Raw genomic sequence first — 27,357 nt, forward strand, 5'->3', positions numbered from 1 at the left:
TATTGATGATGAAAAAGAAAAAGGTTGGAGCATACCAATTCATGTCAAGCCAAGAGACTTGTTTGATATGGGTGAAGATACTATGACATGGACTGGCCAATTTCCTTCACAGAACTTGGACCATGTTGATGTGGATGACACAACACCTCTACAATTATCACGACCTTCCACGGATGATGACAATCCGGTTCTGCCTGCTAATATAAACGAGGATGAAGAAATGGAAATATGATAATAATTTTCCTGAATACAGTTAGTGTACTTGTTTATATTGGAGTTTATTTTGGATATTGTGTCGTATCTAGCATATAAGTGATGTTTTTTGTTCACATCACTACAAGGCTTATAGTGTTAAACAGTTTATCAAAGAACAACTGTATTGTCCTTTTTGTTGTACATGTTTGTTTTACTGGTTTAATGAATATCAAAATGTGTACATGCTGGGTTTGCAGGTATAATTAACCAAAGTTACACTAGCATAGTAATATTTCATTGGTTTAAATTTTGCAAAAATAACATATCATGCTGTACTTACTGGTCTTACTGATTTAATGGGATTTGTATATTCTATATCACTATATATGTGTGCTTGCAAACTTTCTTGTGTAATTAGGACAATGGCACGTACAAAGAGGTTCACAAAAAGGACCAACTCGACAACCTCCAATGGTAATCAACTCACAAGCAATGAACAAGAACAGAGCTTAAACTCTCTAGTACCGACTCAAGAATTGAATAGTCAGCCACGTGATTTGATGGTCCACCAACAAGTTCCTCATGCTCAATCTGCACCACAACCTGCTACATCTTCAACTGCTCAACCTACATCACAACCTCCTCAATCTGATCCACTTGGTGGTCAATCTCAGCCTTCCAATCAAATACCACGAAACCCTTCCCAAAGGACATGCAATAAGTATTGGGTTGTTGATGTGTTAGGTAACTGCATTTGTTGTAACCAAAAATGCATTTTTATATTAAAGTTATACTTCATTAACATATTCTCACAATCCAGTTTTTTATCTTCTTCTTGCATTAAACAACAACATAATAGCTGATAATGGAGTGGCTGATCAAGAGAGATTACGTGTGCGAGATCTTTTGGTTCTTCCTCCTCATAAGAGAGTAGTTATCGAATGGAATGAAGATAATCAACCTGTTGGGGAGGCTGCTGGCCTATTGGGTGGATTTTTGGGACACATTGCGTGTAACCCAAACATATTCCCTATAAGTTATGCAAGGTGGCCTGACGTACCTAAAATCTACAAGGAAGATGTTTGGGTCAACACTATTAAGGTGAGAATGGTTTTTTAATTTTAAAAAATGTTTAAGTTTTAATTAAATTATTATGTATAATTTATAGCAAACTTTTCTCTTGCAGAGGAGATTCGTTATGGATAATGATGACCACTACCATTATTGTACGGGCAACATGGGTAAGAAGTGGAAAGACAATAGGTGGAGACTAGCCAATGAGATATATGAGAAAGACAAATCTTTTCAGGAAAACCTTGATCTTTACCCTGATGGCATGACAAGAGAACAATGGGCAAGCTTTTTGACATATAAAACAAGTGAGAAAGCAAAGGTAATGAAGAATGCCAAAAAGATGTGTTGGTTGCTGTCTGTTATTAAAAAATAATATATCTTTTGTTCATTGAACATGCAGAAGTATAGTATCATCAATACTGCAAATAGACAGAAACAAACAATCCCACATACACTCGGCGCAAAGACGTTAGCAAGGAGGAAAAGGGAGCTGGTATGGTCTTTTAAACAAGTTTAATTTTTGATTATGATTATATTCTGCTTCTATAAATAATTGTAATATTGGCCTTTGTGTTATGCCAAATGACAGGAAATAGAAGAAGGACACAAATATAGCAGAGGTGAGATGTATGCTGTTTCTCACAAGAAAAAAGATGGCAATTTTGTGAATGACGAAGCTATGCTAAAAAATGTATACTCATTCTCATTGTAATTTATTTTTTTACATTACTTTCTACCTTTAAGGTGCACTTTTACATGCTTTTCATGCCCTGTATGTAGGACCAATTACTTCAACAGTTGGAACAAGCCAATACTGAACATGAGGCTTTTGTAAATGTCTTTGGGAAGGAACACCCAGGTCGGGTTAGAGGCATGGGTTTTGGAGTGGTCCCAAGTCAAATCCGTAGAACATCTACCAGTTCAGCATCAACTTCTTCTACTGGTCCTACACAAGCTGAGTATGATGCCTTGAAAGGAGAATTGGATACTATAAAGGGCAAGATGCTAGAGTTGGATACATTAAAAGCGCAAATGGCACTTTTTATGCATAATTTTGGTGGTCACTTACCATCTAATCAGGTATATGACACCTTTTCTTCATATTTACATGTGTTGTTTAACTATATTTAATTTTTTACTGTTTCCTTTGTAAAATATGTGGTTCTACTGCAATGTATTAGATTAGTGGTACTTCTGTCATATATACTGTTTCACTGAGTTTGCATAAAAATTTCTAAATGTTTACCCCAAAAAAAATTAAATTCCTATGTTGTGCTGGGATTAATATTAAGCTGTCTACCATTATAGAGCATATATATTAAGTTGTTTGTGTATGGATTAAATGGTTGAATGTCTACATATTCAAAATGGCTTCGATTATTACTGTGCATGGATTATTTTGATATTGCTGGTATATATATATTGTAATTGTGTTGGATTATTTGTGTGTATGGATACCATACTGGTTGCTGGTACTATTATACTCAACATCTTGGAATATTGCTCTGTATGGGTTATTTTGATATTGCTGGTTTGTCCTTTAGTAATTGTCTTGGATTATTTGTTTGTATAGAGATACCATACTGGTTGCTGGTATTATACTCAACAACTTCGAATATTACTGTCTATGGATTATTGTGATATTGCTGGTATATGTATTGTAATTGTCTTGGATTATTTGTTTGTAGAGAGATACCACACTGGTTGCTGGTACTATTATACTCAACATATTGGAATATTACTGTGTATGGATTATTTTGATATTGCTGCTATATATATATATATTGTAATTGTCTTGGATTATTTGTGTGTATGGATACCATACTGGTTGCTTGTACTATTATACTCAACATCATTTTTATATTACTGTGTATGGATTGTGTTTCCTGGTATGTATATTGAGTTGTCTTTCATTATTACTCTGTATGGATTATATGGTTTCTGGTATATATATTACAAAATTTCTTCAATTATTAGTGTGTATGGATTATATAGTTGCTGGGATATATATACATGTCTTGGGTCCTTCGTGTGTATGGACTATTTCGTTGCTCAGTTGCACTCTCTACCTTATTAAGTAATCTATTTCTGTTATGTTGAAATGAGTTATTCTTATGTGTATAAATAGTACTTATCATGTACCTGTCTCTGTTAGTAACACAAATATCTGCAATTCTCCAACTAACTTTTCTCTTCTATTTTTGCGTTTTCTCAACATACATTCTTCTAATTAATTAATGGTTTAATGTATGTTATTTTCCCCCCACTATATCAGGTTGTTGACTTGGGCTCTCCTGGAATCAGAAAGTCCTCCCATGCTAGTCATGACCCTTCTGATGGACCAACAACATCAAATCCAGCACCCCCACCACCATAATCTTAATTTCCCAGTATTTGGAAGTTTTCCATAGAACATGTATTTTGGATATTACTGGGTTGTACATGGAATTTGGTTATTTTGGATGTTGACATTGTATTTTCAATTTTTATGTTTTTCATGCTACAGCAGTACCCAGGTATTTTTTGGATGTTACCAATTGCTTAGTTTTGCATAGAACCTGGGTATCTTTTGGATGTAAGCTAGGAAGTACCTAGTTTTGCATAGAACATGGATATATTAACCTTTGGTATATATGAATATCACTGTTTTCCATTTTACAGAATGAATGAAGTTTACTTTTTGCATACATATTCTCCATGCACCAATATTTATAAAGCCTTGAATAAAATAATATTGGATTTTTCAAATAAAATAATTTATTAAAAACAATTTCATTTTTTAAAAAAAAATTAAATACGTTTCAGATGTGTGTGGTAATATGTGGTGATTTTTTATTTTTTCAAAATAAAATAAATACGTTTTAAAATTAAATATGTTTCACCTTTTTTTAAAGAAATAAAACAATTTTTTATTTAATTTTTTTTATAAAAAATAAATACTATACTCTGAGGCGGTTAACCAATTGCCAGGACTAATTTTTGCATTTTTTTCATATAATTTCCGACCTCTCATTCCGCCACATAAAACACCGCTATATTGATTTAGGAGGCGGTTCGTCTAACCGCCTTGAAACAGTTTTTCCTTATTTTTGGAATAATCTACGTCGACTTTATCCGCCTTAATAGCCGCCCTTGTATACTTCTGGCGGATATTCCAGCGCTTATCCCTAACTGCCTTTGTGTGCCATCTCGACAGTCATATCAGATGCGGATGTTCAACCGCCGATTGAACTATTTCAAGGCGGTTTTAACCGCCTCTTAACGTCTATCCAACCGCCTTCAAATGCAGAGATTGTTGTAGTGTAATACAATATAAAGAACCAATTCAACTTAAAATCTTAAGGTGTTGAGGGAAGTCATTTTTAATAGTTTATATTATTCTCTAACTATATGTAAAAATGTTTAGACTATATAATTATGGTCAGAAGTTTTGTAATATTCATTGAATTTACAATCAAAATCTTCCAATTATAGTATTCGACATTTTTAATTATATCTATCGAATAGTACATGCATTATTATTATTTTTTTACAATAAAACGAATCATATTATAAAAAGAGATACTCAGATAAAAAAATTGAATATTAAATTTTTTTATATAAACAAAAGAATTCATTAATATAACACATTAGTAAGCAAAAGTTTTGAAGTGAGGGCATCATTCACTGCTCCCCCTTCCCTCCATCCCTGTTTGATATTACGGGTGGAAACTGCTCCGATTTTATTTTAAATGAGTATTAATTATTTCGCAGACATAAGATCTGATTCTAACTTATATAAGTCTTTTAGTAAGGTGTGACACTCTACCTGACTTCTTAAAAATATGACTTAATCTGAAAGGTTATTTAAAGTCTTATAATAAGATTTTTAAATAAGCCGTGATATATCAAAAAAGGGAAATTCATACTTGTAACTTGTTAAGTTGTAATCCATATTCTTAGAAAACGACAATGGAAAATAGGGGTACCCGTACCAGTCCCGTAATCAGCGACGTGATTAAGAGTAGTGCTTGGAGAAAAGCAAAAGCTTGGTAGTAGTGGCTGGTATGAAGTGCACGTCCTTTTGCCAAAATGCTAATTTGGTTGGTCAAAAGTAAGTACGACTGGAACTAGGGTTTCGTTACGGCCCCACTCCCACCTAATAATATTCCGTTATTTTTATTTTTTTTTGCTTAATGAAATGATCTATCAATATTCTATTGTAATAGCCTGATACATCTATGTGCACGTTAAAAAAGTTTCTTTCTTTGATAAAAATGGAATTGACCTTGCACCAAAAATGTTGTCGTATCAGAATTGGGTTAGCTAGTTCGAGTCGTTCATTATTCAATTTTCATTTCCTCGTGGCTGCAAGTTGTAAATTATTAATACTAATCAAATGATCTAATATTTTCAATGACCAGTTACTGTCATTGAAAACCAAGAAAGAAAAGGGCTATATACAAAGATAAGGAAATTTAACTTCCATTTTAGTTTTCTTCACACAGCTCAGCGACCTACCTACGCTATCAAGTATAAAATTTTGAGAACCAAATGATAATAGTTCAATTGGTACATGAGAGAGCTGAGTAGATTGAAGTGAAAGTATGTGTTCGATCCTCCACAATATTATTTTTGGAAAGAGTTTAAAGCCTTAATATTAGACATACCACGAGCCTTAATCTTGGACATACCACAAATTCTGGATTAGTCAATAGGGAACGTATAAGATTACCGGAGGGAGAAAAAAAAAAAAGTATAAATTCCGAGGTATGTTGGTGAACGGGTGATGGTTACTTGACTTTGATGCGGCTTTGACTCTAAAAATGAGCAACTTTGCATGCTTTAATTTGTTTATAGGAGAGATTTTCACTCATCAGTAGTTGAGGAATCTCATGATTCTGGAACGGGCATAAAATACATGTAATTAATCTCTTCCCAGTTCTCACTTCTAGTATCATTCAAGGGAAATTGCATTACCTAAACCAGTTTTGAATCATTTTTTACTATGGAAATTAGATCCGGATTTTTTACAATGGATATTAGATCCGGTTTAATTTTTATTATAGGAGCGGGAATGACATGCTCACCAATTACCATTGTCATCCAAGATCCTTAATTATAATTATATAATCAAATTAATATTAGAAATCAAAATAAGTAATTATCTTAGCCCTAATATTTAGCTATCGTCCATAACTATTTCTATATAATCAAGAAAAAGATAACACGTGAATCAAAAAATTAATTTTCAATTCTTACGCTTGAATATTTGATGTCATGTAAACTGGTTCTCAAGTTTGGATATGAATGTATAATTCTTAGGTATTTTTGCTTTCTAAATTTTTTTTTTAAATAAATTTTATTTTAAAAAAATAATCTTAGGGTATATTTTTATTTCTAAAATATTGTTTTAATATTAATTATTTTTTATTTTCAAAAAATATTTTTTAAACATTTTCATTAACATATATGGTTTACAAAGCTAAAAATTGTTTTTAGAAAATAAAAATAATCAAAATGTGTTTCCCATCAAATTTTGAATATCATGAGAACGGAGATAAAAAAAAATGTAAATGCGTGTGGTTCATGCATTTATTTATTTTTTAACTATGTTTCATTTTATTTATCATTATCTACGGTAGCGGACTCATAAAATATTATTTATGTGTGCATATTTAATCCAAATATTTAGTGGAGGGGATTTGGGGGCAGTGCTTTAGGAAAAAAATTTTAAACAAAGTTTTAAATGCATTAAAAAATAAAAGAATATATAAAAAAAATTATATCCTTTATGTTACATGAACCAAATTTTTTGTCATATTAAGAAAAGACAAGACCAATTCATTGAATAATGTGTCATCTCACTTTCTTTAATATCATATAACTTGGCAAAAAATTTCATTCATATAATATGAGGGATATAATCCTCAAACAACAAAAGAAAAGAAAACTTGAACTTAACATAAAAAAATAGTAATCAACTTAATGATATAAAACCACTAAAACATAAGCAGTAAATAAGATGTGTTTCTTTCTTAATATCTGTGCTTTATTTCTGGTAATACAACCACTAAAATTGTTCTTTGAGTGACACTCATAATTATGTGTGCACTTGCACACATAGAAAACCAAATAGGTCCGCCACTAATTATCTATTTATTTTGTAAAAAGGTTTTTTCATTTTTTTTATACATAAAGAAAAGTTGAAAAGTAGAAAATAAAAAGAAAAGAGTCAACCGACACCCCTAATTCGAGGAGTGATTGAGGAGTCAGCAAGCAAAAATAAGAGCAATCTAGGAGGAGGTTCTGAGAAGACAGATGATCATTCGTATCCGGGTGGTTTAGCAATATGTTCGCCAGGTAATCGGTGAAGCAATTAGCCTCCCTTAATGTATGAATAAAGTGTACTTGCTAGTTACGATTGATCAATGTTCGAATTCGAGTCACCAAAGATGACTCACGAGCTTTCTCACCATGTCTAGCGAGCAACGCGACAATAGAGCTCAAGTCACTTTCGATGATTAGTTTCCTGACACCCTTACTCTAAGCTAGTTGGAGCCCTTTTAGAACACTCATAGTTCTGCATTCCATGCTAAACAAGTACCAATTTTGTAAGAAGATCCACCTCTACAGTTGCCACTTGAGTCTCTCAACACCCCACCACAAGCAGCAACCTCTGGATTGACTCTAGAAGCACAATTAGTATTTAATTTAATAAATTCTTCTGGCGTAGGAAGCCAAATAATAGTGCACTAGATCGGAAGAGAAGTGTCTTGAACAAACGCATCACACATTTGCTGCGCAAAGGTTTTTCATTTAGTTACAATTTATTTTTCTTAAAATAATAGTACTATTTAACGAAACTATACACTTGTCAAATTCTCACACTTATATATATATATATATATATATATATATATATATATATATATTATGGGTATAATTTTTTTTTTGTGAAAAATACTAATTCTGTATTTGTATTTAACTAATAACGAATTGGATGAAATTTTTATATGTATTTTATGACTGACCTTCAAGATAGTAATAATTGATAATATAATAATTTAGTTTTATTCAAAATATAGAATTATTTATATGAAATTTATTTGAATTGAAAAGATATACCTCAATATTAAAAACACATAATTACTCATTAATCTAGTTGACATTTTTGAGGTCTATAGTTTGCGTTCCGTTGCCATTAAGTACCAAAAAATGAAGCAATTTAGTGTAATTTGTAAAAAAAATTATAAACGGATGATTCTCATATATATATATATATATATATATATATATATATATATATATATATATAACCATTTTATATTACTATCGAGTATATATCGTATGAGCATGATAGATTGACCCTCCCCAACTGTCAATTATGGTGAGACGAGCCGAATTTTTCAACTCGCCTAAACCATCTTGCCTAATCTGCCAACCCGCCTAACTCATTTTTGTTATTTTATTTTCACTTTTCTATTCAAAATGAGTTCGGTTCGACGGGACGTGTCGAGTTTTTCAACCCATTTTTATAAGCGGAGCGGGGCAAGTTTCTGCTTTGCCACCCTTAAATTTATGACTTGTATAAGCTATTTTGAATTAAACTATTATAATTCAAAAAAAAAAGAATTAAACTATTATAATATAGATTAAGATAGAGAAAATGTTTAAAATTTAAAAAAATATATGCATAGTTATAATTGACAGACGATTTGAAATCTTAAATAAATAAATATATTATATGTCATTTTAGGAAAATATTAAATAAAAAAAATTAAGCAACTCGTAATAAAATGTCAAATTTAATAAACACGTTCAATTATCAATTTACAGTTTTTAGTTCATTAGGAGTTAGATTATAGGTTAAAAAAAGAGGCAACCCATGATAAATACTATTTAAGAGGTCAAACTCGATTACTTTAATAATTACCTAAAATCTCTAAACCCTTAATAATCACCTAAGCCAAAATAATTTTTATAATAATATAATATTACATAATAAATAATATTATAAATTATGGATATTTGTATAACATAACAGAATGAGTTTAACTTGATTTAATATTTTGATCGAATTGATTTTATAGACTCAAATCTAACTTGGTGATATTTTAATTAATAACTAAATTTGGGACTAAGTAAATTTGACATTTAAATCATTAACTTCAAATGTAGGAAACAAAACACTAATAGATATTTTACAAATGGAACAAATTATATCAATATAAATATATTAACATATTATGCAAAAAGTATTGATTTAAATAATTTTTAATTATTTAGTATAAATTATTAAAATAATTATAAGTTTTAAAATTTTGTTAAAAATTAAGCTAAGTTGAAATAACTCAAAATTTAACTTTAAACGCGATCTTAAAATATATCGGATATAAATTTCAAGAACTCAAATCTATTCTAATTTATCTTATTTAATCTTGAATCGAAACGAGAACCATGAAACAAAATAAATATTGAATACTCCTTCCATAATTATGTAATATGTAGAAGTTAAACTCATCAGTGAACGAGGAGGCTACCTCGAGTGACAAAGAGCAATGTGATTCTTCATTGCTTAGGTCATTATAAGTTCATCCTAATTTTTTTTTAATACAAAGTTCATTATAAATTTTCGTTGATACTTATGCATCCTACGCACAATTAATGCTCGAGAAATTTTGTTTGACAATATAGCTAACTATGACATATTAACCTCGTTTCCCGCACATACATTAGTGAATTATTGACATCTTTTCCTGATGGATTGATTTGGCGAACCACGTTTTCAATGACCAAGCAGCCACTATAGTGACATGAACTTTGTCATGGAAACTCATTTTTTAAGTAAAATAGAAGATGCAAAACATTAAAATAAAATAAAGAGTATATATATATATATATGGAAATGATTGTCTTCTGTTACATAAATTTTTTCTTTTCTCCTGTACAGACATTGGACCTCATGCTTTGTTTGTTTGTTTGTTTTTTTTTTTTTTTTAAACTTGTGGGACCCGTTTATATGTCTCAGTAGGAAAAAATATATATCACCTGTGAAATAAGAAAATGCAATCCCATATATATATATATATTAAAATTTCTCTTGTAATAAAATTAAAATTATATCCTACAATCCTAAAATGCCGTTATTTTGGAGTTTGAGAAAAATGTAAGATATTTTAATAAAATTCATGACACAAGATAAATATAAATTTTTTAAAATGCCCTAATTTTTTTTTTCAAACCAAAAAATTACGTCGTTTTAGGATCGCAGTAGATAATTGTATCTTTTGTTGCGGGAGAAATAATTTTGTTGAATCTAAGGCTTCCTTTGATGAGGTACTTGATTTAGGTTGCTCTCCTTTGCACGCAGTGGCGGACCTGTGTATGTTTTAGTGTGTGCAAGTGCACACACTAATTTTTTGAAAAAAAATAAAAAAAATATATTTTGGGTCATGAACAAAAATCACGTGATCCAATTTAATCTCTTAAAAAAAAGTCGACTCGTGATCACTTTAAAATCTAAAATAGACCCATGTTAGTCCTTTTGAGGGATTAATGTGGATCTTTTTAAATTTCGGAAGACCATGATTTTGATTATCTGAGTCTATTTTTGAATTCTGAGGGATCACGAGTAGACTTTTTTTCTCTTAAGAGATTAAATTGAGGCCTGTAATTTTTGTTGAGGACCCAAAATGTTCTATTGTAACAATTGACTCTTGATTACTTTTTTTATATTAAGTTAAAGTTTTTTGTATATATATTCTTTTGTATTTTAATATATTTAAAATTTTCTTTAAATTCTTTTTTCTTTTTTCTTTTATTCTAAGTGTGCAGACATTAAAAAAAATTTCTAGGTCCGCTATTGTTTGCACGCCTTATTCTTAACAATTTGTTATAAAGACTAAGGAGGCGTTTGGTAGATGAGAAATTTTTTTTGATCCCGGAAAAAAATTTGCGGAAAAATAGTTAGCAAATTTTTTACGGGATAATTTGCAAAAAGATGTTTGATAGCCCAAAAAATTTGATAGGAAACTTGGATTAATTTGACTAACTATGTTTGGTTGATTATAAAAAAATGATGGGAATCTTTACCAAAATTACCAAATTACCCATACATTTTGAATATTGTTGATTTTCCTTGTGTCACCCAACGTTATAATTTACTGTCGTGTCTAACTCTTTCGCTCTCTGTCTCTCTAGTGCTGACGAGGTTTGTTTGCTTCTTTGCGCACAATTTCCCTCACCTCTATCCGTGGGGCTGGAACTAGGGTTGCCGGAGATCTGCTGCACACCGCCAAGCCCGCATTGTGCCAGACCTTTCCGTCCGCCACCCACACGGTCTGCTACTCCTGCATCGCGAAGCTGTGGAAAGGCACTAACGGTGAACCTCAACGACGTTGCAAGCTGCATATCCAAACTTGAAACGTTGGTAATTTTTTTTATTTCTTTTGTATAATCGACAGTCGGAGGTTGTCTTTGAGGTAACTCTTCACAAATATCCAGACTTTGTCACTTTGAGATTTGTAATTTTGAAGTTTGGACTTACAAGTAACTGTAGATTTTTTATAACCATGTAATTGTCATCAGTCAGTTTTCTATCTCTGCCCATGATCATTGCAACCTTCACCCTTTGAGCAGTATTTAATCCTTCAATCTGTTTTAATTCTTCCAGAATTGACCTTCTCAGCTCCCTATCCTCTGCCTTATGTTTAAAACAGCCAACCAGGTTATCTATTTTGTTAGTTGTTCTTGTATGTGACTGGGTAAGCTTGTCCATTGCTTCAGAGACTACTCCAATGACAACATCCTCACTCCTTGCTCGTTTCTTACCCTTTTTTGTTACAGTTACTGACACAGGTGAATGTACTTCAGGTCCCTCTTCAGTTGTAGGCTCAGGCATTGGACAATAATTCTGACTCTGTGTAGGGTCCAGCATTTGTTCAAAGAAATCATCTGCCAAATTCCCACTCTCATCATAAACAGCAGCCTCTTTTTCCATCTGTTGAACAGCATCTTCAGGTCCCTCTGCCCTTTCTTCGGTTGCAACCTCTTTCCCGAAGATTGGTGCTAATTCATCAAAGAATGGGAATGGATTTTTAAAAAGCCCTTTGGCACTGGGGTGGGTCTGATAAGGTACAAATTAGTACAACCATGAAGTCCAAAAAATGTAATCATATAGAAACAATTGAAGATATAATTTAATAAAATGAATTTACCTTAATCCAGTCATCATAAATTTCTTTTTCCACGTTAATCATCTTGTCTTTGTCGTTCCACCGAAACCGCTCCCACCATTAGGCCCTCTCATTCATATTGCACTGTAGTGCTTCTTAAGATGTTTAATCCGGGAAGTTATATGAGGGGATTCTTTCAGTGAACATCCCGGGATCTTGGCGTGTATCATCTTTTCTAATTGATTTGCAAATCCTGGCTTAAAGCCATTATCTCCCTTCCAAGTTAAACCAATTTCAAGAAGGCACTCCACAAGTGCTTTATCCTCTTGTGCTGTCCACGTGTGATTAATTCGTTTCTTGGATTGTTGACTGTCATCCACCATTTATAGAATACAACAAATTTATATATGGCATTGGAAATGACAACAACAGACAATATGCATCAGTAATCATATCACAAATAAGGAACCAAATAGATGGCTAACACAAACATAATGGCATAAATAGTCGAATAGTTAATATTACACAAAACATACAAAAATCAATCATGTCTTTTAATCTAAAATAATACATAACATAATGCAATAACAACCACACACAACGATCATAACATATAAATCCAAATCAATCATGTCCCCTCCACATGTTAAACATCTGATGTGCCATCTCATCCCTCCTAAGTGTCCAAACATTAGATGACTCAACATGAGTGATCATAGCGTTCTCAGCAAATTCATTATGGGGCACTTGAGTTTCCACTGCATCATCTTCTAAGGGGTCAACTGCCATTTCTCGTCGTATGTGATTGTGAAGCAAGCAACATGCAATTATAATCCTACATTGAGTTTTAACTGGATAAAAAGATTTTCCCCTTAAAATGGCCCAACGCCTCTTCAACAATCCAAAACATCGTTCGATTACATTCTTAGCAGAGCTATGTTTCATGTTAAAAAATTCTTTTGGAGTTGTTGGTTGCGCCCCATGCCTCCACTCACTAAGATGATATCTTTGCCCTCTGTACGGTGTAAGGAAGCCTTCCCCGTTCATGTAACCAGCATCACATAAATAATAATAACCTACACAAAAAATGAAGAAATATTTGTTATAAACAATTCCCATGTCTATTTAACAATTTTAAAAATTGTTAAATGGAAAGTAACGTTTAAGATGAAATACCTTTTGGCACCCTCAATCCATTCGTACGGGATATAGCATCTCTCAGGATCCTTGAATCTGCTGCTGATCCCTCCCATCCAGGTAATACGTAAATAAATTGACAATCTTGAGAACATACGCCTAACACATTTGTTGCTACCTCACCCTTCCTTGTCCGATACCTTGGCTTATCAACTTGCAACGGATTCACCTTGATGTATGTCCCATCTAACGCTCCTAGGCAATTCTGTAATTCATAAACAGGAAAATAATAATCAAAATGACATAAATAATAATCACCATCTTCAACTAATTTGTAAATACAACAAATAAGTGTAAGTAAGAAGTTACCTTGAACCATTTCCACCTTTCATCGGTTGAATTTTCAGGGACTGGCTCATGTGTTTTAAGTAAAACCGTGTGGCATCGTAGCACAGCCTGCAAAACCTTGGCGAACTGTCTACTAATTGTTTCACCGGACCGTAAGAATTTTCTTTTAATGATCCTATTCTTAACATCATGAGCCAAAATGTGTAGAAATATTGCAACGAGCTCTTCCACCCCCATGTGCTTCGTTGGTTCAAGGCCCCCAACAGCTTTAAGTAATTCACACAACTTAATGAAGGATCTCCTATCCATCCTGGTATTCTCAATACAAGCCGTTTCACTAATGTAAACTACTCTATGGAAATATATAGTCCTTAAATTCGCCCTTCTATAACAATTCCAGGTGACTCTTTTCCTAACATTTCTCCTTTTTTCGAGATCAGCTAATAATAAAGCAAGCATAGTAATAAACATGATTGTAAGTTCATTCAAAGACTCCAAGTAACCTATGACTACAACAATGAGACTGCACTCCATTCCATTCATGTTTGTCAGTGGGAGTTTCGATTTCTGCAAGCTACAAAGATTAACATTAATAAATTTTACGTGATGGCCACTCATTGCTGATAGCAAAGCACGAGAATAACGAAAAAGGCAGTGGCATAGAGAATGACTACATTCAGTATTTGATTTACCTACAAAGGACTCGTCTTTGTTCACCATTCTGGTTTGCCATTGCGAGACATTGTTCACTAATTCTTTATAAAGTTTTATCCCTATTTCAAATATAATTTTACATAACAACTCAAATGACAAGATCCTATCTTATACCTTATTTTGTAAATTTAGTTCGTGTATTATTCTTATATATATACAATTGAGAAGTGGATTAGAAGAACATTAAAAAGATGCTGGAAAAATAGGGAAAAAGATTAAATAATTCAAAACCAAAAAAAAAAATTGGCCATTTAAGGATCTGCCAAAACCTTCTCCGTGAATCCGGAGGATTAGCAAAACAGCCAAAAGATGCATACCAATTCATACATAGCAGTCCTATAGGAATCAAAAAAGAAGTTGTACTAATTTTACAACAACAACATCCACTCGTGCTTCTTCAAGACACAAGCCCATCTCTCTTTTGTTCATAGTTTCACAAACAAACCCTCAACCAGAAGGTACCCCACATTGTTTGTGGAATAAATATCCATTGTATAGATCCAACATAACTAAAAAAAGTAAATTTTTAACATTTGTAATGAACTTAGTCAAAAAATAAAATCAAAAACACAAAAAATGAAGAAATATTTCGACTTTTATGTATGACAATTGTAATGAAATGCTGAAAAAGTTATAAGTAAACAGATAACATTGCTTGATGGGAACTTTTCGAGGAACTGAAAAAAGGGAAAATAGGTCGAATGTTCAAAATCAAACGACAAGTGAAAGAAAAACAACAAAATGCTAGCATTTATGTAAACTAAATGCTTCATGACAACACATTTCTTAGATAAAATCCAACCTTTGTAGTTATAGACCACAACGAACACTTCGTACCTGAATCAAACAAAGCGAAGAATTCTTTTCGTGCTGTGAAGTTCGAATAGGCCACTTTTCGTCTTCGTCAAATCTACGAAATGATAAAGAAGGTCAACAATAATCGATGAACATTCAAGTGTTAGTTAGAAAAGAAAGTGCATGTGATTCCAAAACCTACCAGCAACACGGTGGAAAGGTAGCCGACGGAGAGCAAAACGATTGTGGTTGAAAGGATACTTGTGATTAACTTTTCTCTCACCCTTCTGTTTATATCTAGGGTTGAGGGTGTTTTTGTCTCAAAAACATGTTTCCATTTTCCCCCCGCGTCGGCAATTCCTTTTTCCACATTTTCAATGGCAAAGTTCAACAACGTAAAATGGTGGCAAACAATTTGACCGCAAATTAAGTTTCCAACTTTCACTTCATTTCTTCCCCCTACCAAACACAACAAATTATTTTTCCATACCACACTTTCCATGGCAAAATTTTTTTGCTGCGTACCAAACGCCCCCTAACTTCAATCTCTATACACAGGCAAAACTTTTCGGTCTTCAAATAAACACAGATAATAAGGTTTGTTTTATTTGATTGATTTTGTTAAATTTGTGAGGTTTGTTGCTGATGGTTGTTCTTTTAAAACTATCAGTCTTAGGCTTTACTCTCATTAAGGTAATAAGGTTTAGTGTGTTTTGTTGAATATCATTTCATAGTTGAAATGTTTGCAGTCATTGTGTATTTTTATAGCTGCCTTTTTTTAAAATGAAAGAAGAAATTTATTAGATGGAACAATAAAACATTAAGGAGGATAATACATAGGTTTCGGTCTAAATAAATTAGACTTAAAACAAAATATTTTGAGCCTGCCTCGTCTATTATCCTAATATAGACTATAGTATAGACTTGGCCTAACCCATATCACCTTCCCTTCATTCTAATTTAACATTTTTCAAAATTCTATTTAATTGTGGCATTAATTTTTCGTTATACTCAATTAATATTTCAATATCACAATGATTCTCTTTCAATATACATAGGTAAATTAAAAGCTTCACACTGACTAAATAGTTTGTTTATTCTTGAATGAAAAATAAAAGCATTAAAAACCCCTCTTTTCCGGGCGTCATTCTGTTGAAATATATATAAAATCATTAAAAGTCGTCACCCACCAGCTTAAGCTTTTGGATTGAATTAGTTCTTTATATAGTATCAGAGCTTCGTGTCCCGGGTTCGATCCTCGCCGCCTCCCACTTTCTTTGTAGTGGAATTTGCATAGGTAGGTGGGCTTGTATGTTGTCCCCCCTTCAAGCCCAGTGAACTCTCGTGTGAGGGGGCGTGTTGAAATATATATAAAACCATTAAAAAGCCGTCACCCACTGAGTTGAATTGATTCTTTACATGATATCAGAGCCTCGTATCCCGAGTTCGATCTTCGCGCCTCCCAACCTCATCCAACAGCTTAAACTTTTGGAAAGTTTTGTTTGAAAATACAATGCTGTTTGAAAGGAGGAACAATGGTATTATATAACAGAAATTCATGCGTGGATATAAATAAGTTAAGATAGGTTTCATACTTTTATATAATAAAATGAAAATGATAGTAATGGATAAATCTGTTTCTCTAATTTTGATTTTTGAAGCGCATGCCGAGGTTGGTGATGTTTTGAAAATGTCTCTCATCATGGATCTGCACTGATTAAAGTATTCCAAAATGATGATGCTAGTTAGTCATTAGCTTGGTGGAGAGGATACTATTATAAAAACCTTTATTTTGACCATTGCTAACGGCGCTTTTCGCCATTTTTGACCTACATGCTTCTCTGTGGTTATATAGGTCGAGTTTAATCAACGTCGGTTTAACAAGTTGTTTATATATATACATATATTTTGCTTACTTATAATATTTTAAAAGAGAAAAAAATCAAAACTAAAAAATGTTATTACAAAAAAAAAAAAATTATCTCATGCAATAGAGACAAAGCAGTGGAGTTCACGTTATTCTCTTTTTTTGTTTTGTTACAAACGATGGACTCTACCATCTTGTCTCTGTTGCATGAGATAATTATTGTTGAGATATATAGTCTCATATTGACAGTGTAAGTAACTAATGTGGTCTTTATAAGGCCTTGGACACTTTCACTCTTTGAGCTAGCTTTTGAGGTGGTGTATCCAAGGTTCTTTACATGGTATCAGAGCTTGAGTGACCATAAGATCACGAGTTTGATCCTCACGGCACCCCACTTTCAAGTGAAATTAAAATAATAAAAAAAACACAAAAATGTAAACTAAAAATTGAACCTGTTCAATTTCACGCTTCTAGCCCAATGTTTAAGGGAGCGTGTTAAGATATATAGTCCCTTGGACAACTAATGTGACTTTTATAAGGCGTTGGACACTCTCACCAATGGTATATCACAAAATTTTTTACAATTATCTCATGCAACATGAAATTAATAGATCTCTAAAAAAAATATAATATAGTATCATTTCAAATGGGAACAGGTCTTATGTATCCCATGCCTCACATCACAGATTCACAGATCACAAGACAGAAAACTTTCGCCGTTTGATTTCCCGTTTCTTTCTGAGCTGAGTATCAAGGTCACCTCACCAATTTTCGTCGTTTAGTTGCTGTCCCCTTCGGATCGAGTTCTACTCTATCCCTCTTTAGATCCATACTCAAGCAATGAGCCACCGAAAAATGTGAGACACGAGTTAATTTAATTTAAAATTTTAAAAAATAAAAATCAGGCCAAATCAATTTGTTTCTAATTTAAAAAAAGAGACAAAAAAGATATTTTAATTTTAATTTGTAAAGAGGAAAAAAATAAAAAAAAAATAAAAAAAAAATCTTTAAGTAGGGAAATTGTAGTAGCGCAGTACTGTATAGACCACAGTTTCCTTGTCTCCCGGCAACATTGTCCGAACATTTTAACTAACAAATTTGCGTCTAATCTGAAAAATCACACAACAAAACATCAACATAGTCATTGATTCTCTCTCTCTTTCACTATCTTTTCCCCTCTTCAGGCTTTGGTTCTTTCCAAACTCTGTCTCTCTGGTGTTTCTTTTGTTTTTTTTTTAGTTTGTCAGTGGGGTATTATTTCCTTCTCTTCACTCACTGGCTGTGAAAACTCGAACAATTACTGGTGTATTTCGAGAGGGTGTGTTAAAAAAAGTTGTAAAAAATGGAGAGGAAGCAAGGGTTCTTTTCGGCGCTGAAAGAGGAGGTGGTTCGAGGGCTTTCACCGGCGAGGTCACGTGCTAAGAGTCCGGCAAGGAGTGCTTCACCGATGTCAGGGTTGCTCCGGCGGAGGAGGAAGCAGCAGGGGCCACCGGCGGAGTTGTTCTTTACGAGATCGGGAAGCTTGAGGCCCGTGGAGGCACTCTCGCCGTTGAAGGAGGGACCCGATGGAAACGATGAGCAAGACTCTAACAGAGGGGAAGGAAGGTGGGGCCACTGGATGAAGGGACCACTTTCCAGGGCACCTTCTGTTTCATCTTCTTCTTCAGCTTCATCTTCCTCTTCATGCAAAAAGTCCGATCTGAGGTTGTTACTTGGTGTATTGGGTGCGCCTCTCGCTCCCATCCATGTCTGCACCACTGACCCATTTCCTCATCTCAGCATCAAAGACATCCCCATTGTTAGTTTCTCTCTTTTTCACTTCATACATTCATGTTCATTGTTAGTTTATCTTTTCTCTTATTGTCATATTTTTGCAGATCGAATAGGCATGGGTTCATAATTTGTTTCCTTTTCCCCTGTTGTCTTATTCCGAGTTTTGTTGTCTAGCTAGAAAATTACCTGATTCTTTTGTAATGTAAGAGAATAATTGGTGAAAATCAAGATGCTGTGGCTTAAATGCAATTGAAAGATCAGCTTTTGTTCTTTCATGCTAAGCATCTGACTGGTTGGTGTTCTTGTGTCATGGGCTCATGGGTGACATTTGGAACATTTAATGTGCCCTGGTGTGTGTGTGTGTGCAGGAGAGATAGAATTGGGGAGGGAAAGAGGGATGGATGTTCCTGTTGATCTTTGTAATGGTTTCTCTTCCTCCATTTAACATGATCATTGCAATATAATATGGTCTTATTGGGTGTTGTTGCAGGAAACTTCTTCTGCTCAGTACATACTGCAGCAGTTCATTGCTGCTTCAGGAGGGCAAAAGCTTCAAAATTCCATTAACAATGCTTATGCCATGGGAAAGGTGAGGATGATAGCCTCCGAGTTTGAGACAGCTAACAAAGTCACGCGCAATCGGAATTCCTCCAAAGCTGCAGAGTCGGGTGGGTTTGTCTTGTGGCAGATGAATCCGGACAAGTGGTACGTGGAGCTTGCTCTTGGTGGAAGCAAGGTTCATGCTGGTTGCAATGGGAAACTTGTGTGGCGGCACACACCTTGGCTTGGGGCACATGCAGCGAAAGGGCCAGTTAGGCCTTTGCGACGTGCTCTTCAGGTGAAGTTACCTGCCATGTTCCATTCCTGTATCTGTTCTCTTCTACCTTTATACCTCTTGCCACTCTACAATTCATAATTCTTTCTATCTACAGGGTCTTGATCCAAGAACAACTGCAAGCATGTTTATTAATGCAAGATGCATTGGGGAGAAGAAGATAAATGAAGAGGACTGTTTCATTCTGAAACTTTGTGCAGATCCCTCGACATTAAAAGCCAGGAGTGAAGGCCCAGCAGAGATCATAAGGCATGTTTTGTTTGGGTACTTTAGTCAGAAAACAGGACTTCTTGTTCACTTGGAAGACTCCCATTTGACCCGTATTCAGAACAATGGAGGTGATGCTGTATATTGGGAGACCACGATAAATTCATTTCTTGATGACTACAAGCCTGTTGAGGGGATTATGATTGCTCACTCAGGTCGTTCTGTAGTAACACTTTTCAGGTTTGGGGAAACAGCAATGAGCCACACTAAAACCAGGATGGAAGAAGCATGGACAATTGAGGAGGTGGCGTTCAACGTCCCTGGCCTTTCCATGGACTGTTTCATTCCTCCATCTGAGCTAAGGTTTGCTTCTATGAGCGAAGCCTGTGAACTTCCTCAAGGTCCTAGGGTGAAGACTGCTGTGGCAGCAGCTGCATACCATGCCAAAGTTGCTCAACTACAAAAATCACATGGAAGCAATATGAATAACATTAACTGGACAGTGGATGTTTAGCAAGGAGGAAGTTTCTGGATTAGCTTAGGTGTCTAGTTTTAATACTTTTGGTGGATTTGCTGACAAATTACTGCAGGTAAATGGTAAGATTGCAGCAGGGTTGTCAAAGAGTTTTCTGCTGTGGGTCATTGCCTCATCAAATTTGTAAATAGAAATGATCAGTTACAGATCCCGGAAAGTGAATTTTAATACTCTGGGTTTTTTGGTGGATGATTATGCGCATCAAGGTTTGTTTTTTCCACTTGTTTTCCATAAATATGAAACTGGGAATCTGCTGATCATTTTATAAGCTATAATTCCTATAAAGTTTATTTTCCCCCTCCTGTGAAAAGCATTCGACCATGATGCTTAAAGATCACAGTTATAGCCTAGATTTCATCACTGAAAAGTTTTTGCTTTGAGTTTCAAGGCACTAATATTGATATTGATGATGGTACCCTAGCGAAATTTCCACCATCTTTGACGGAAACTATGTAGGATTGAAGAACTCTTAAATGGGTTTAATGCTGGTTTTTATTATGAATTGTAAACTAAGTAGCCAGAGTAAGCAGAAGCTAAATTATTCCTAGATCTATGATTTTTATGCTTTTAAGGGCACATACATTGACAATTTGCCTCAAGGTTGTAACAGTATTTAATTGTAACTTACTGTTCGAACTATTTATAGATTTCCTACATTATTCGAATTATGTTTCTTATTTTTATTAGGAAAAGATAACAATTAAATTATATAACTACATGGCCTTTCCTTCTCCTTGGAACTTGGATGACATAGTTTTCTCATGCAGTTTGATGCTATGATTAGTCTCTGTCCCTTATATGCGCTGGAAACTCCGAAATGTGAATCATGAATGCTTTGAATATACTTGACATGTTCACAGATCTCTTTAGGGGATAATAAGATAATTTTTCTTTGGGGAAAATTGGGTTGTCAAATCTACATCTGCATTTCTCTTTGTAAACCTTTTTAACCCTCCAAAAGACTTCGCGAAGCTCAATGACTAAAAGTGAGGTCAGATTTTTCTTGTTAATCCGTTATGTAAGTTGGTTGAGCTATGCTTGTTGATGAATAGGTTTTGCAAGTAGGCAACCTCTTAAGTCCTCATTGAGGCAGACCTTCCATCCTCCTAAACTTTATTTATTTATTTTGAAAAAAACCAAGCGAAAAGAGTAGTGTATTTGCTGTATATCTTTTTTCATACCTTTCTTGGAACATCGCTTAAGTTTCCAACATGTAGTTATTTCTCCAGTGGCCTTAAATGATACCCTTCCTTATTTTTTTGGAAATCAAACTGACCTTACAAGGCACTAAAGTAGAATGAGGAAGCGCACCAAACATTTAGAAGTTACGCTTGACAGCACGAGTGTTTTTAAATTTAAATGTGATGGAAAGGTGAAATAAAATTGAAGTAAGTTCATGACAGTAGAAATTTTATTTATTTATTTATTTGAGAAAATGTGACAGTAGAAATTTTATGAGGTGACAAAAAGAACTCCATGTTGCGGATAAACGATTCAACATTCCGCACTTCAGATATTGTTTATTGTTGGCACTCACGGCAAGTGCACCGATCGTACAAGTAATATAATGATTGAATAAGAGATCGTTCCCACGAAGATTATACTCAAGCACTAATTCACTATTGCAACTTAAGTTGGACAATCAAAGTTGTATTTGGAAACAGGATTTGAATTTGAAATTTAAATATTAAAACTAATTACTCGCAAGAATTAAAAAGCAAGAATTAAAAGGTAAGAATTTAAAGATTCGAATTAACTAATGTAAAAGAATGTAGCTAGGGTTTCGATTTCCTTCAATCTCTCTATTAAGTTTGAATTTCTTCTTTACGTTAATCGTCTTTAATATCAATCTAATCGATTCTTTCTTATGTAATTAGGGCTCAATCCCTTGTTACCCTAAATCTTCACAATCTTGCAAGAACCCTAGTTCTCCGGTTATTCTCCAAGAAAGTAAGCATTAAGTTCAAGAATCATAAAGATTACCCAAACCCTATGTCTATCCCTAAAATCATAAAGCGTACGATGAAATTATCATATAAGGATCACACATCAACATTCCTATATCATGCATTTACCTAAGATCAATACATAAGATTCAAGCTTATGTAAAGCATTAAAAACAGACAACTTCATTCGTGACAAAAAGGAAAATTAAGTTCAAAGCATAATAAATTGATTAAATTCCATTTAACCCTAACTACTAAAAGACTTAGCCAGACATAACAATATCAAGAATGAAAGACAATATAAAAGCTCTCCCAAACTCCATAGATTATTGGTGAATCTTCAATATCCCCAGTGCAGACTTGATGTTGATCCGTCTCCGCCGCTCACGAACATGAACCGAATGTTTCTCCGCATTCTCTCTGCCTCCAAGCACCAAGAACTCTTCTTGAATGTGTGAAACTGATTAATTCTGACCCCAAAATGTGTTTTTAAGGGTAAAGAATTTGTGCCCTAGGTGGATACTTCAAGTGGACTTAAGTTGGGTCTTTCGGGGTGCTTAAGCTTGCTCATTCGCGCTTAAGCTTCATGATTTACGAATGTAGACTAAACGTTCGTGTTTAAGCTTACTTGGGCGCGCTTAAGCCTGCTGAGAATTGCATGGAAATTTAATGTGGCGCGCTTAAGCGCGCTCTTCGAGCTGGAACTTCTTGTTTGCAGCGCGCTTAAGCCCAAAATTGGGGGCTTAAGCGCCCAAAGGCAGCGCTATTTGCGTATTTTGGAATATTTTGGGGGCTTAAGCTCCATATTGGAGGCTTAAGCCTCCTCTTCAACAACTTGATGATCTTAATTTTCTTTGAATATATCCTCATATCTTCTAGTTTTGATTTTCATCTATCATATCTTCACATTTGACTCCATTTATCATCAAATCCTTTCAAAATAGCAAATATAATTTATTTAATTCATAATCAAATAATGTTCATGATTTTATGTTAGAGCCCTAGTTTTTAACTTGTTTAACTTGATAATTTATATTAATTTAACCTATAAAAACAAGAAAAACTAGAAGTTTATCATTTATCATAAGATAAATTGGACAAAAAGAATAATTCAGTATCATCTCGAATTTTTACATGCTAGACTGAAGGCTTTGGTTCAAACTACGCCTCTAGTATCAAGACAATATACATAATAACATATAATAGGCCAATCCCGTTAGTCATAATCTTATGATATAGTACAATATAGAGATCTGCGTGAGCAATTTTGACATGGGTCTTCACAGCAACTAATAAAACCATACATAGCAAATAGTGATATTGCAAACAGACATTAACACAAGAAACAAGAGAATGTGTGAAAAATATGATGATAGAACCTGAATGACGATTAAATGGTCAGCTGAGAAAGAGGAGCCTTAATCCTCAGAGAAGGAGTCCTCCACATCAACTGGATCTAGCTGGTTATGTTCTGCTGGTCTTGAAGTTGAAGCTCCAGAGAAGTGACCTTGCAGCAGGTGAGCTGGAATTTCAGGAAAAACTTCCTGTGAAAAACATCCTCTGGTGTTTTGTAAGTACTGGAGAAGCTCCTTGATAACATTTTCAAGCTGATTAATCCGCTCTTCCATGGCTGAGACTTTCCCTTTTTGATGCGGAAGAGGGATGGATTGAAGAGGTGCTTTTCTCTTCTTTTTAAATCCAGTCTCTACCATATGCTTTAGACAAACTTCATCAATTGCTGATTTGGGTGGTGGAAAAGTTTCTTTATCCTTTGATGAAGAAGGTACACCAGCTGCATCACATAGCAGCTTCACTAAACAAGGAAGGTAAAAAGGGCCTGAAGCTGTTTTTGAACCTTTCAGGGAAGAATGAGAGTCCTGCCTTTATACAATAGACAACAACAGCAACCTTGGTAGATAATTTGTGCATGTGAAGTTTGGGAAGCAATCAATACCTCACAAACTTTTCCCAAATTTGAGCTTCCTTGGTAAGCTCTGTGGTAAGCACCTCCTCTGTATCCCATTCCTTGTTTGGATAACCAGTAAGAGCTTTAGCCATCGTGCTATAAATCTCTGGTATGCCTCTATTAATAAGATTCTGGAGATACCAATCATAGTCACCATCATAGATCTCCTTGATCTTCTCAGGGGAGATGTCAACTAAAACGCCTCTCACAGGAACTGAAACTGGGTTGTCTTCAATAGGGAAATTTGCCACAAAGTCATGAATCAATTGGATAGGTACTTCGAGCGTTGGTTTCTCAACAGAAGTGTACCAGCTGCATGGTTTCACATATGGTGTGACAAATATTTCCGTGTAGAGACCTTTCTCCTGAAGCTTGAATCCCCTTTCATAATTTATTTTCAGCTTGCCCTCAGTAAGCTCCTTTTGCCTCTGAGCACCCTTTCGGACACTTGTGGTGGAGGAGTAGTGGTAGCTGTTGATTTTCTGGTAGAAGTTTGTGTTCCCTTACCTTTGATAGCACTATGTTTGATTTTCTGTCCACCTTTAGGTGCCATTTGTTCATTGCTACAAAAATTAGTGAACAAAAGATAAAGGAAAATGGGCTGTTAGCAAAGAAAGAAAGAAAAGAAATATCTCATGGGATCAGCAGTATGCAGTATTTGATATTCCTAAACAAAATTTAGCGCATGATCAGATATTTTTTTAACAATCAGTGCAGCCTATTGATCTATCCATAACAGAAGCGCATGATAATTAATTAAAGGAACAATGACTCTAAACATGTTTCACTACCCACAAACTCGTATGTCAGAATCCTCATGATGATAATAATAATCTTGAAAGAAAAATTTTGATCATTGAGATTCTGAATATACTCATTTGAATTTTTGACAAGCAAAATGTACACATCACATGGCCTGTATCCGTGAATAGCAACAGAGAATTAGAACACGTGTTTAAGAATCACAAGCCAAGAGCTCTAACCCATTACAGTTATGAATGGTTTCAATTATCAAAATAGTGCTTGCATACTAAACCTCTTAATCAAATAAGCATGCAATGAGTAATACATCAATGGTTTGCCTGTTTGAACTTACAAAATTCACAGCTACTAACAAAAATCCTGAAATGCATATGCTGTGCAAAACTCGTCATCATTCAAAACCCAGGCACTACAATCGTCTCTCAGTCAGTCAAGTATTATAGCATACCGAACCAACAAATTATAGAGATAACATAAAAAATCAGAGAATCTCCAATAAATAATAGGCCAGACCATACCTACAATCAAGCTTTTAATAGGTTAATTGATCAGTATAAACTTTAAATGTTTTAGATAAGCTTAGGCTATCAAAGTCAAAGTATACCCATTTACACCCCTAAAATTGAGTGAGGGAAGAAAGAAGAGAAATTGAGAGGGTATAAAGGTCATGTTAGTAAAAAAAAAAAAACTCACCCCCTACTCACCTATTACTAACCTAATTCAACTTCATTGTCATATACTAAATTCAGTTCACCCGTTTTATCAAATTATAATTAAGGGGGTTGCGAATGTCATGTTACAGGAAGGAGGATCAAATTCTTGCTAACACAATTTTAGGTGGGACCATAAATTTAAAGAAAAAAAAAATTAAGCACAGCAATCGATGTTAGTGATATTAGTGCAGGAAATACTGTTTCTCTTCCAATAATATTACACTTATATTTCCCTATAATTAATGGGAAATGTTTTTGTTACGTAACATAACATAAAAACAAATTTCCTACTCACATAAAAAGAGAGAGGAGAGAGAATAGAAAAAAGAGAAAAAATTTAAAGTGAGTCCAATATAAAATTTGTGTGTGTAGAAAGATGATCTTATGTTATGTAACATAATAAAAATAAAGCTATAATTAATTGCTTTGTCAGCACTTTTATTTTGATTGGAGAAGAATATTTTATTACTGAGAATGACAGGAGACACAACACTGCAGAAAAACCAAGATAAATGAGTAGTTGAGAAGTGTATAACGAAGTTTAAATAAGAATTTAGAACGGTGCAATGAAGACCAAAGGAGGAGAGAATGTGAAAAGGCATGTTATCAGTGGGCGGGACTTGAAAGGTGTCCATTAGTTTGGTATTGATATCCGTCCTAAACTAGCCCAAGTTGGTAAAAACGTGGACTTTCATCTATTCTTCTTATCGATGATCGATGTGGAGAAGTGTCTAGTTGTTTGGTATAATAATTGACTAGTTTTATTATAGAAAATAAAATCCTGTTTGTAATTTTTTTTTTGGGGTAAGTTTTTTCCTCCTTTAATCATGTATATAGGACTTGTAATTTCTGTTTTCAAGAATATAGCATTATAAGGCCTGATTGATTTCGTTTTTTGTTTTATATAATTGTTTTTTAAAATTATTTTATAAAAAATTAATTTAACCAAAAAACTTAATCTTTTAGGTAAGGTTACATTAATTATTTTTATATATTTTTTATAATAATTAATTATTTATTAATTAAATGAGGGTAGTGAAAATAAAACCCATAACACCAAAGCTCTGATATTATTAAAGAACCAATTCAATCTAAAAACTTAAGTTGTTAACTACCAAAAAAAATAAAAAAATTTAAGTTGTTGGATGAGATTACATTAATATTTTTTATATTGCTCTAATATATTTATAGAATAACAATTATTTAATAAACTTTGTTGCAATGGCAGCGCTGGTTCCGATGTTATTAGTGATGATTTGATTTAAGGTGGGAATAAAAATAAATGAAAATATTTGAAATGTTTTGATTGATTTTTATTAAAAAAGATTAAAGTT

The 27,357-nt window shown here is 33.8% G+C and overlaps 4 protein-coding genes across 4 annotated transcripts; 2 read left to right on the forward strand and 2 right to left on the reverse strand.

Moving 5' to 3' along the window:
- The first annotated feature begins 617 nt into the window (after positions 1-617).
- On the forward strand, positions 618-3,646 carry LOC133312752 (uncharacterized). The gene is made up of 8 exons (XM_061514013.1): positions 618-939; positions 1,016-1,296; positions 1,382-1,588; positions 1,670-1,762; positions 1,859-1,960; positions 2,050-2,349; positions 2,958-3,014; positions 3,545-3,646. The coding sequence occupies exons 1-8, from the start codon at positions 618-620 to the stop codon at positions 3,644-3,646; spliced, it is 1,464 nt and encodes a 487-aa protein (XP_061369997.1).
- Positions 3,647-11,740: 8,094 nt separating this feature from the next.
- LOC133312749 (uncharacterized) lies at positions 11,741-12,509 on the reverse strand. The gene is made up of 2 exons (XM_061514010.1): positions 12,468-12,509; positions 11,741-12,376 (listed from the first exon to the last, which is right to left on the reverse strand). The coding sequence occupies exons 1-2, from the start codon at positions 12,507-12,509 to the stop codon at positions 11,741-11,743; spliced, it is 678 nt and encodes a 225-aa protein (XP_061369994.1).
- A 540-nt stretch (positions 12,510-13,049) lies between these two features.
- Positions 13,050-14,453, reverse strand: LOC133312750 (protein ALP1-like). Its single transcript, XM_061514011.1, has 3 exons — positions 13,932-14,453; positions 13,602-13,827; positions 13,050-13,501 (listed from the first exon to the last, which is right to left on the reverse strand). The coding sequence occupies exons 1-3, from the start codon at positions 14,451-14,453 to the stop codon at positions 13,050-13,052; spliced, it is 1,200 nt and encodes a 399-aa protein (XP_061369995.1).
- A 3,905-nt stretch (positions 14,454-18,358) lies between these two features.
- LOC133312753 (uncharacterized) lies at positions 18,359-21,285 on the forward strand. Its single transcript, XM_061514014.1, has 3 exons — positions 18,359-19,084; positions 19,550-19,897; positions 19,992-21,285. Exons 1-3 carry the CDS (start codon positions 18,629-18,631, stop codon positions 20,613-20,615), a joined length of 1,428 nt encoding a protein of 475 aa, XP_061369998.1. The 5' UTR covers positions 18,359-18,628; the 3' UTR covers positions 20,616-21,285.
- The last annotated feature ends 6,072 nt before the right edge of the window (positions 21,286-27,357 follow it).

The sequence above is a fragment of the Gastrolobium bilobum genome, unplaced genomic scaffold, assembly GCF_033153095.1.
Source record: "Gastrolobium bilobum isolate Gb01-03AN ecotype WA unplaced genomic scaffold, APGP_CSIRO_Gbil_v1 utg49346, whole genome shotgun sequence".
In the NCBI taxonomy this organism is placed as follows: domain Eukaryota; kingdom Viridiplantae; phylum Streptophyta; class Magnoliopsida; order Fabales; family Fabaceae; genus Gastrolobium; species Gastrolobium bilobum.

What these genes read in the sequence shown, in the direction of transcription:
- LOC133312752 (XM_061514013.1), top strand. Translation starts at nt 618, where the DNA reads ATGGCACGTACAAAGAGGTTCACAAAAAGGACCAACTCGACAACCTCC. An exon ending in CAAGGAGGAAAAGGGAGCTG is followed by an intron (nt 1,763 to 1,858) that starts GTATGGTCTTTT and finishes GCCAAATGACAG; the next exon opens with GAAATAGAAGAAGGACACAA. An exon ending in ACATATTGGAATATTACTGT is followed by an intron (nt 3,015 to 3,544) that starts GTATGGATTATT and finishes CCACTATATCAG; the next exon opens with GTTGTTGACTTGGGCTCTCC.
- LOC133312749 (XM_061514010.1), bottom strand. Translation starts at nt 12,509, where the DNA reads ATGATTAACGTGGAAAAAGAAATTTATGATGACTGGATTAAG. An exon ending in TTTATGATGACTGGATTAAG is followed by an intron (nt 12,377 to 12,467) that starts GTAAATTCATTT and finishes GTACCTTATCAG; the next exon opens with ACCCACCCCAGTGCCAAAGG.
- LOC133312750 (XM_061514011.1), bottom strand. Translation starts at nt 14,453, where the DNA reads ATGAATGGAATGGAGTGCAGTCTCATTGTTGTAGTCATAGGTTACTTG. An exon ending in AAAGGTGGAAATGGTTCAAG is followed by an intron (nt 13,828 to 13,931) that starts GTAACTTCTTAC and finishes TATGAATTACAG; the next exon opens with AATTGCCTAGGAGCGTTAGA. An exon ending in TGGATTGAGGGTGCCAAAAG is followed by an intron (nt 13,502 to 13,601) that starts GTATTTCATCTT and finishes TTTTTTGTGTAG; the next exon opens with GTTATTATTATTTATGTGAT.
- LOC133312753 (XM_061514014.1), top strand. Translation starts at nt 18,629, where the DNA reads ATGGAGAGGAAGCAAGGGTTCTTTTCGGCGCTGAAAGAGGAGGTGGTT. An exon ending in GCATCAAAGACATCCCCATT is followed by an intron (nt 19,085 to 19,549) that starts GTTAGTTTCTCT and finishes GTGTTGTTGCAG; the next exon opens with GAAACTTCTTCTGCTCAGTA. An exon ending in CTTTGCGACGTGCTCTTCAG is followed by an intron (nt 19,898 to 19,991) that starts GTGAAGTTACCT and finishes TTCTATCTACAG; the next exon opens with GGTCTTGATCCAAGAACAAC.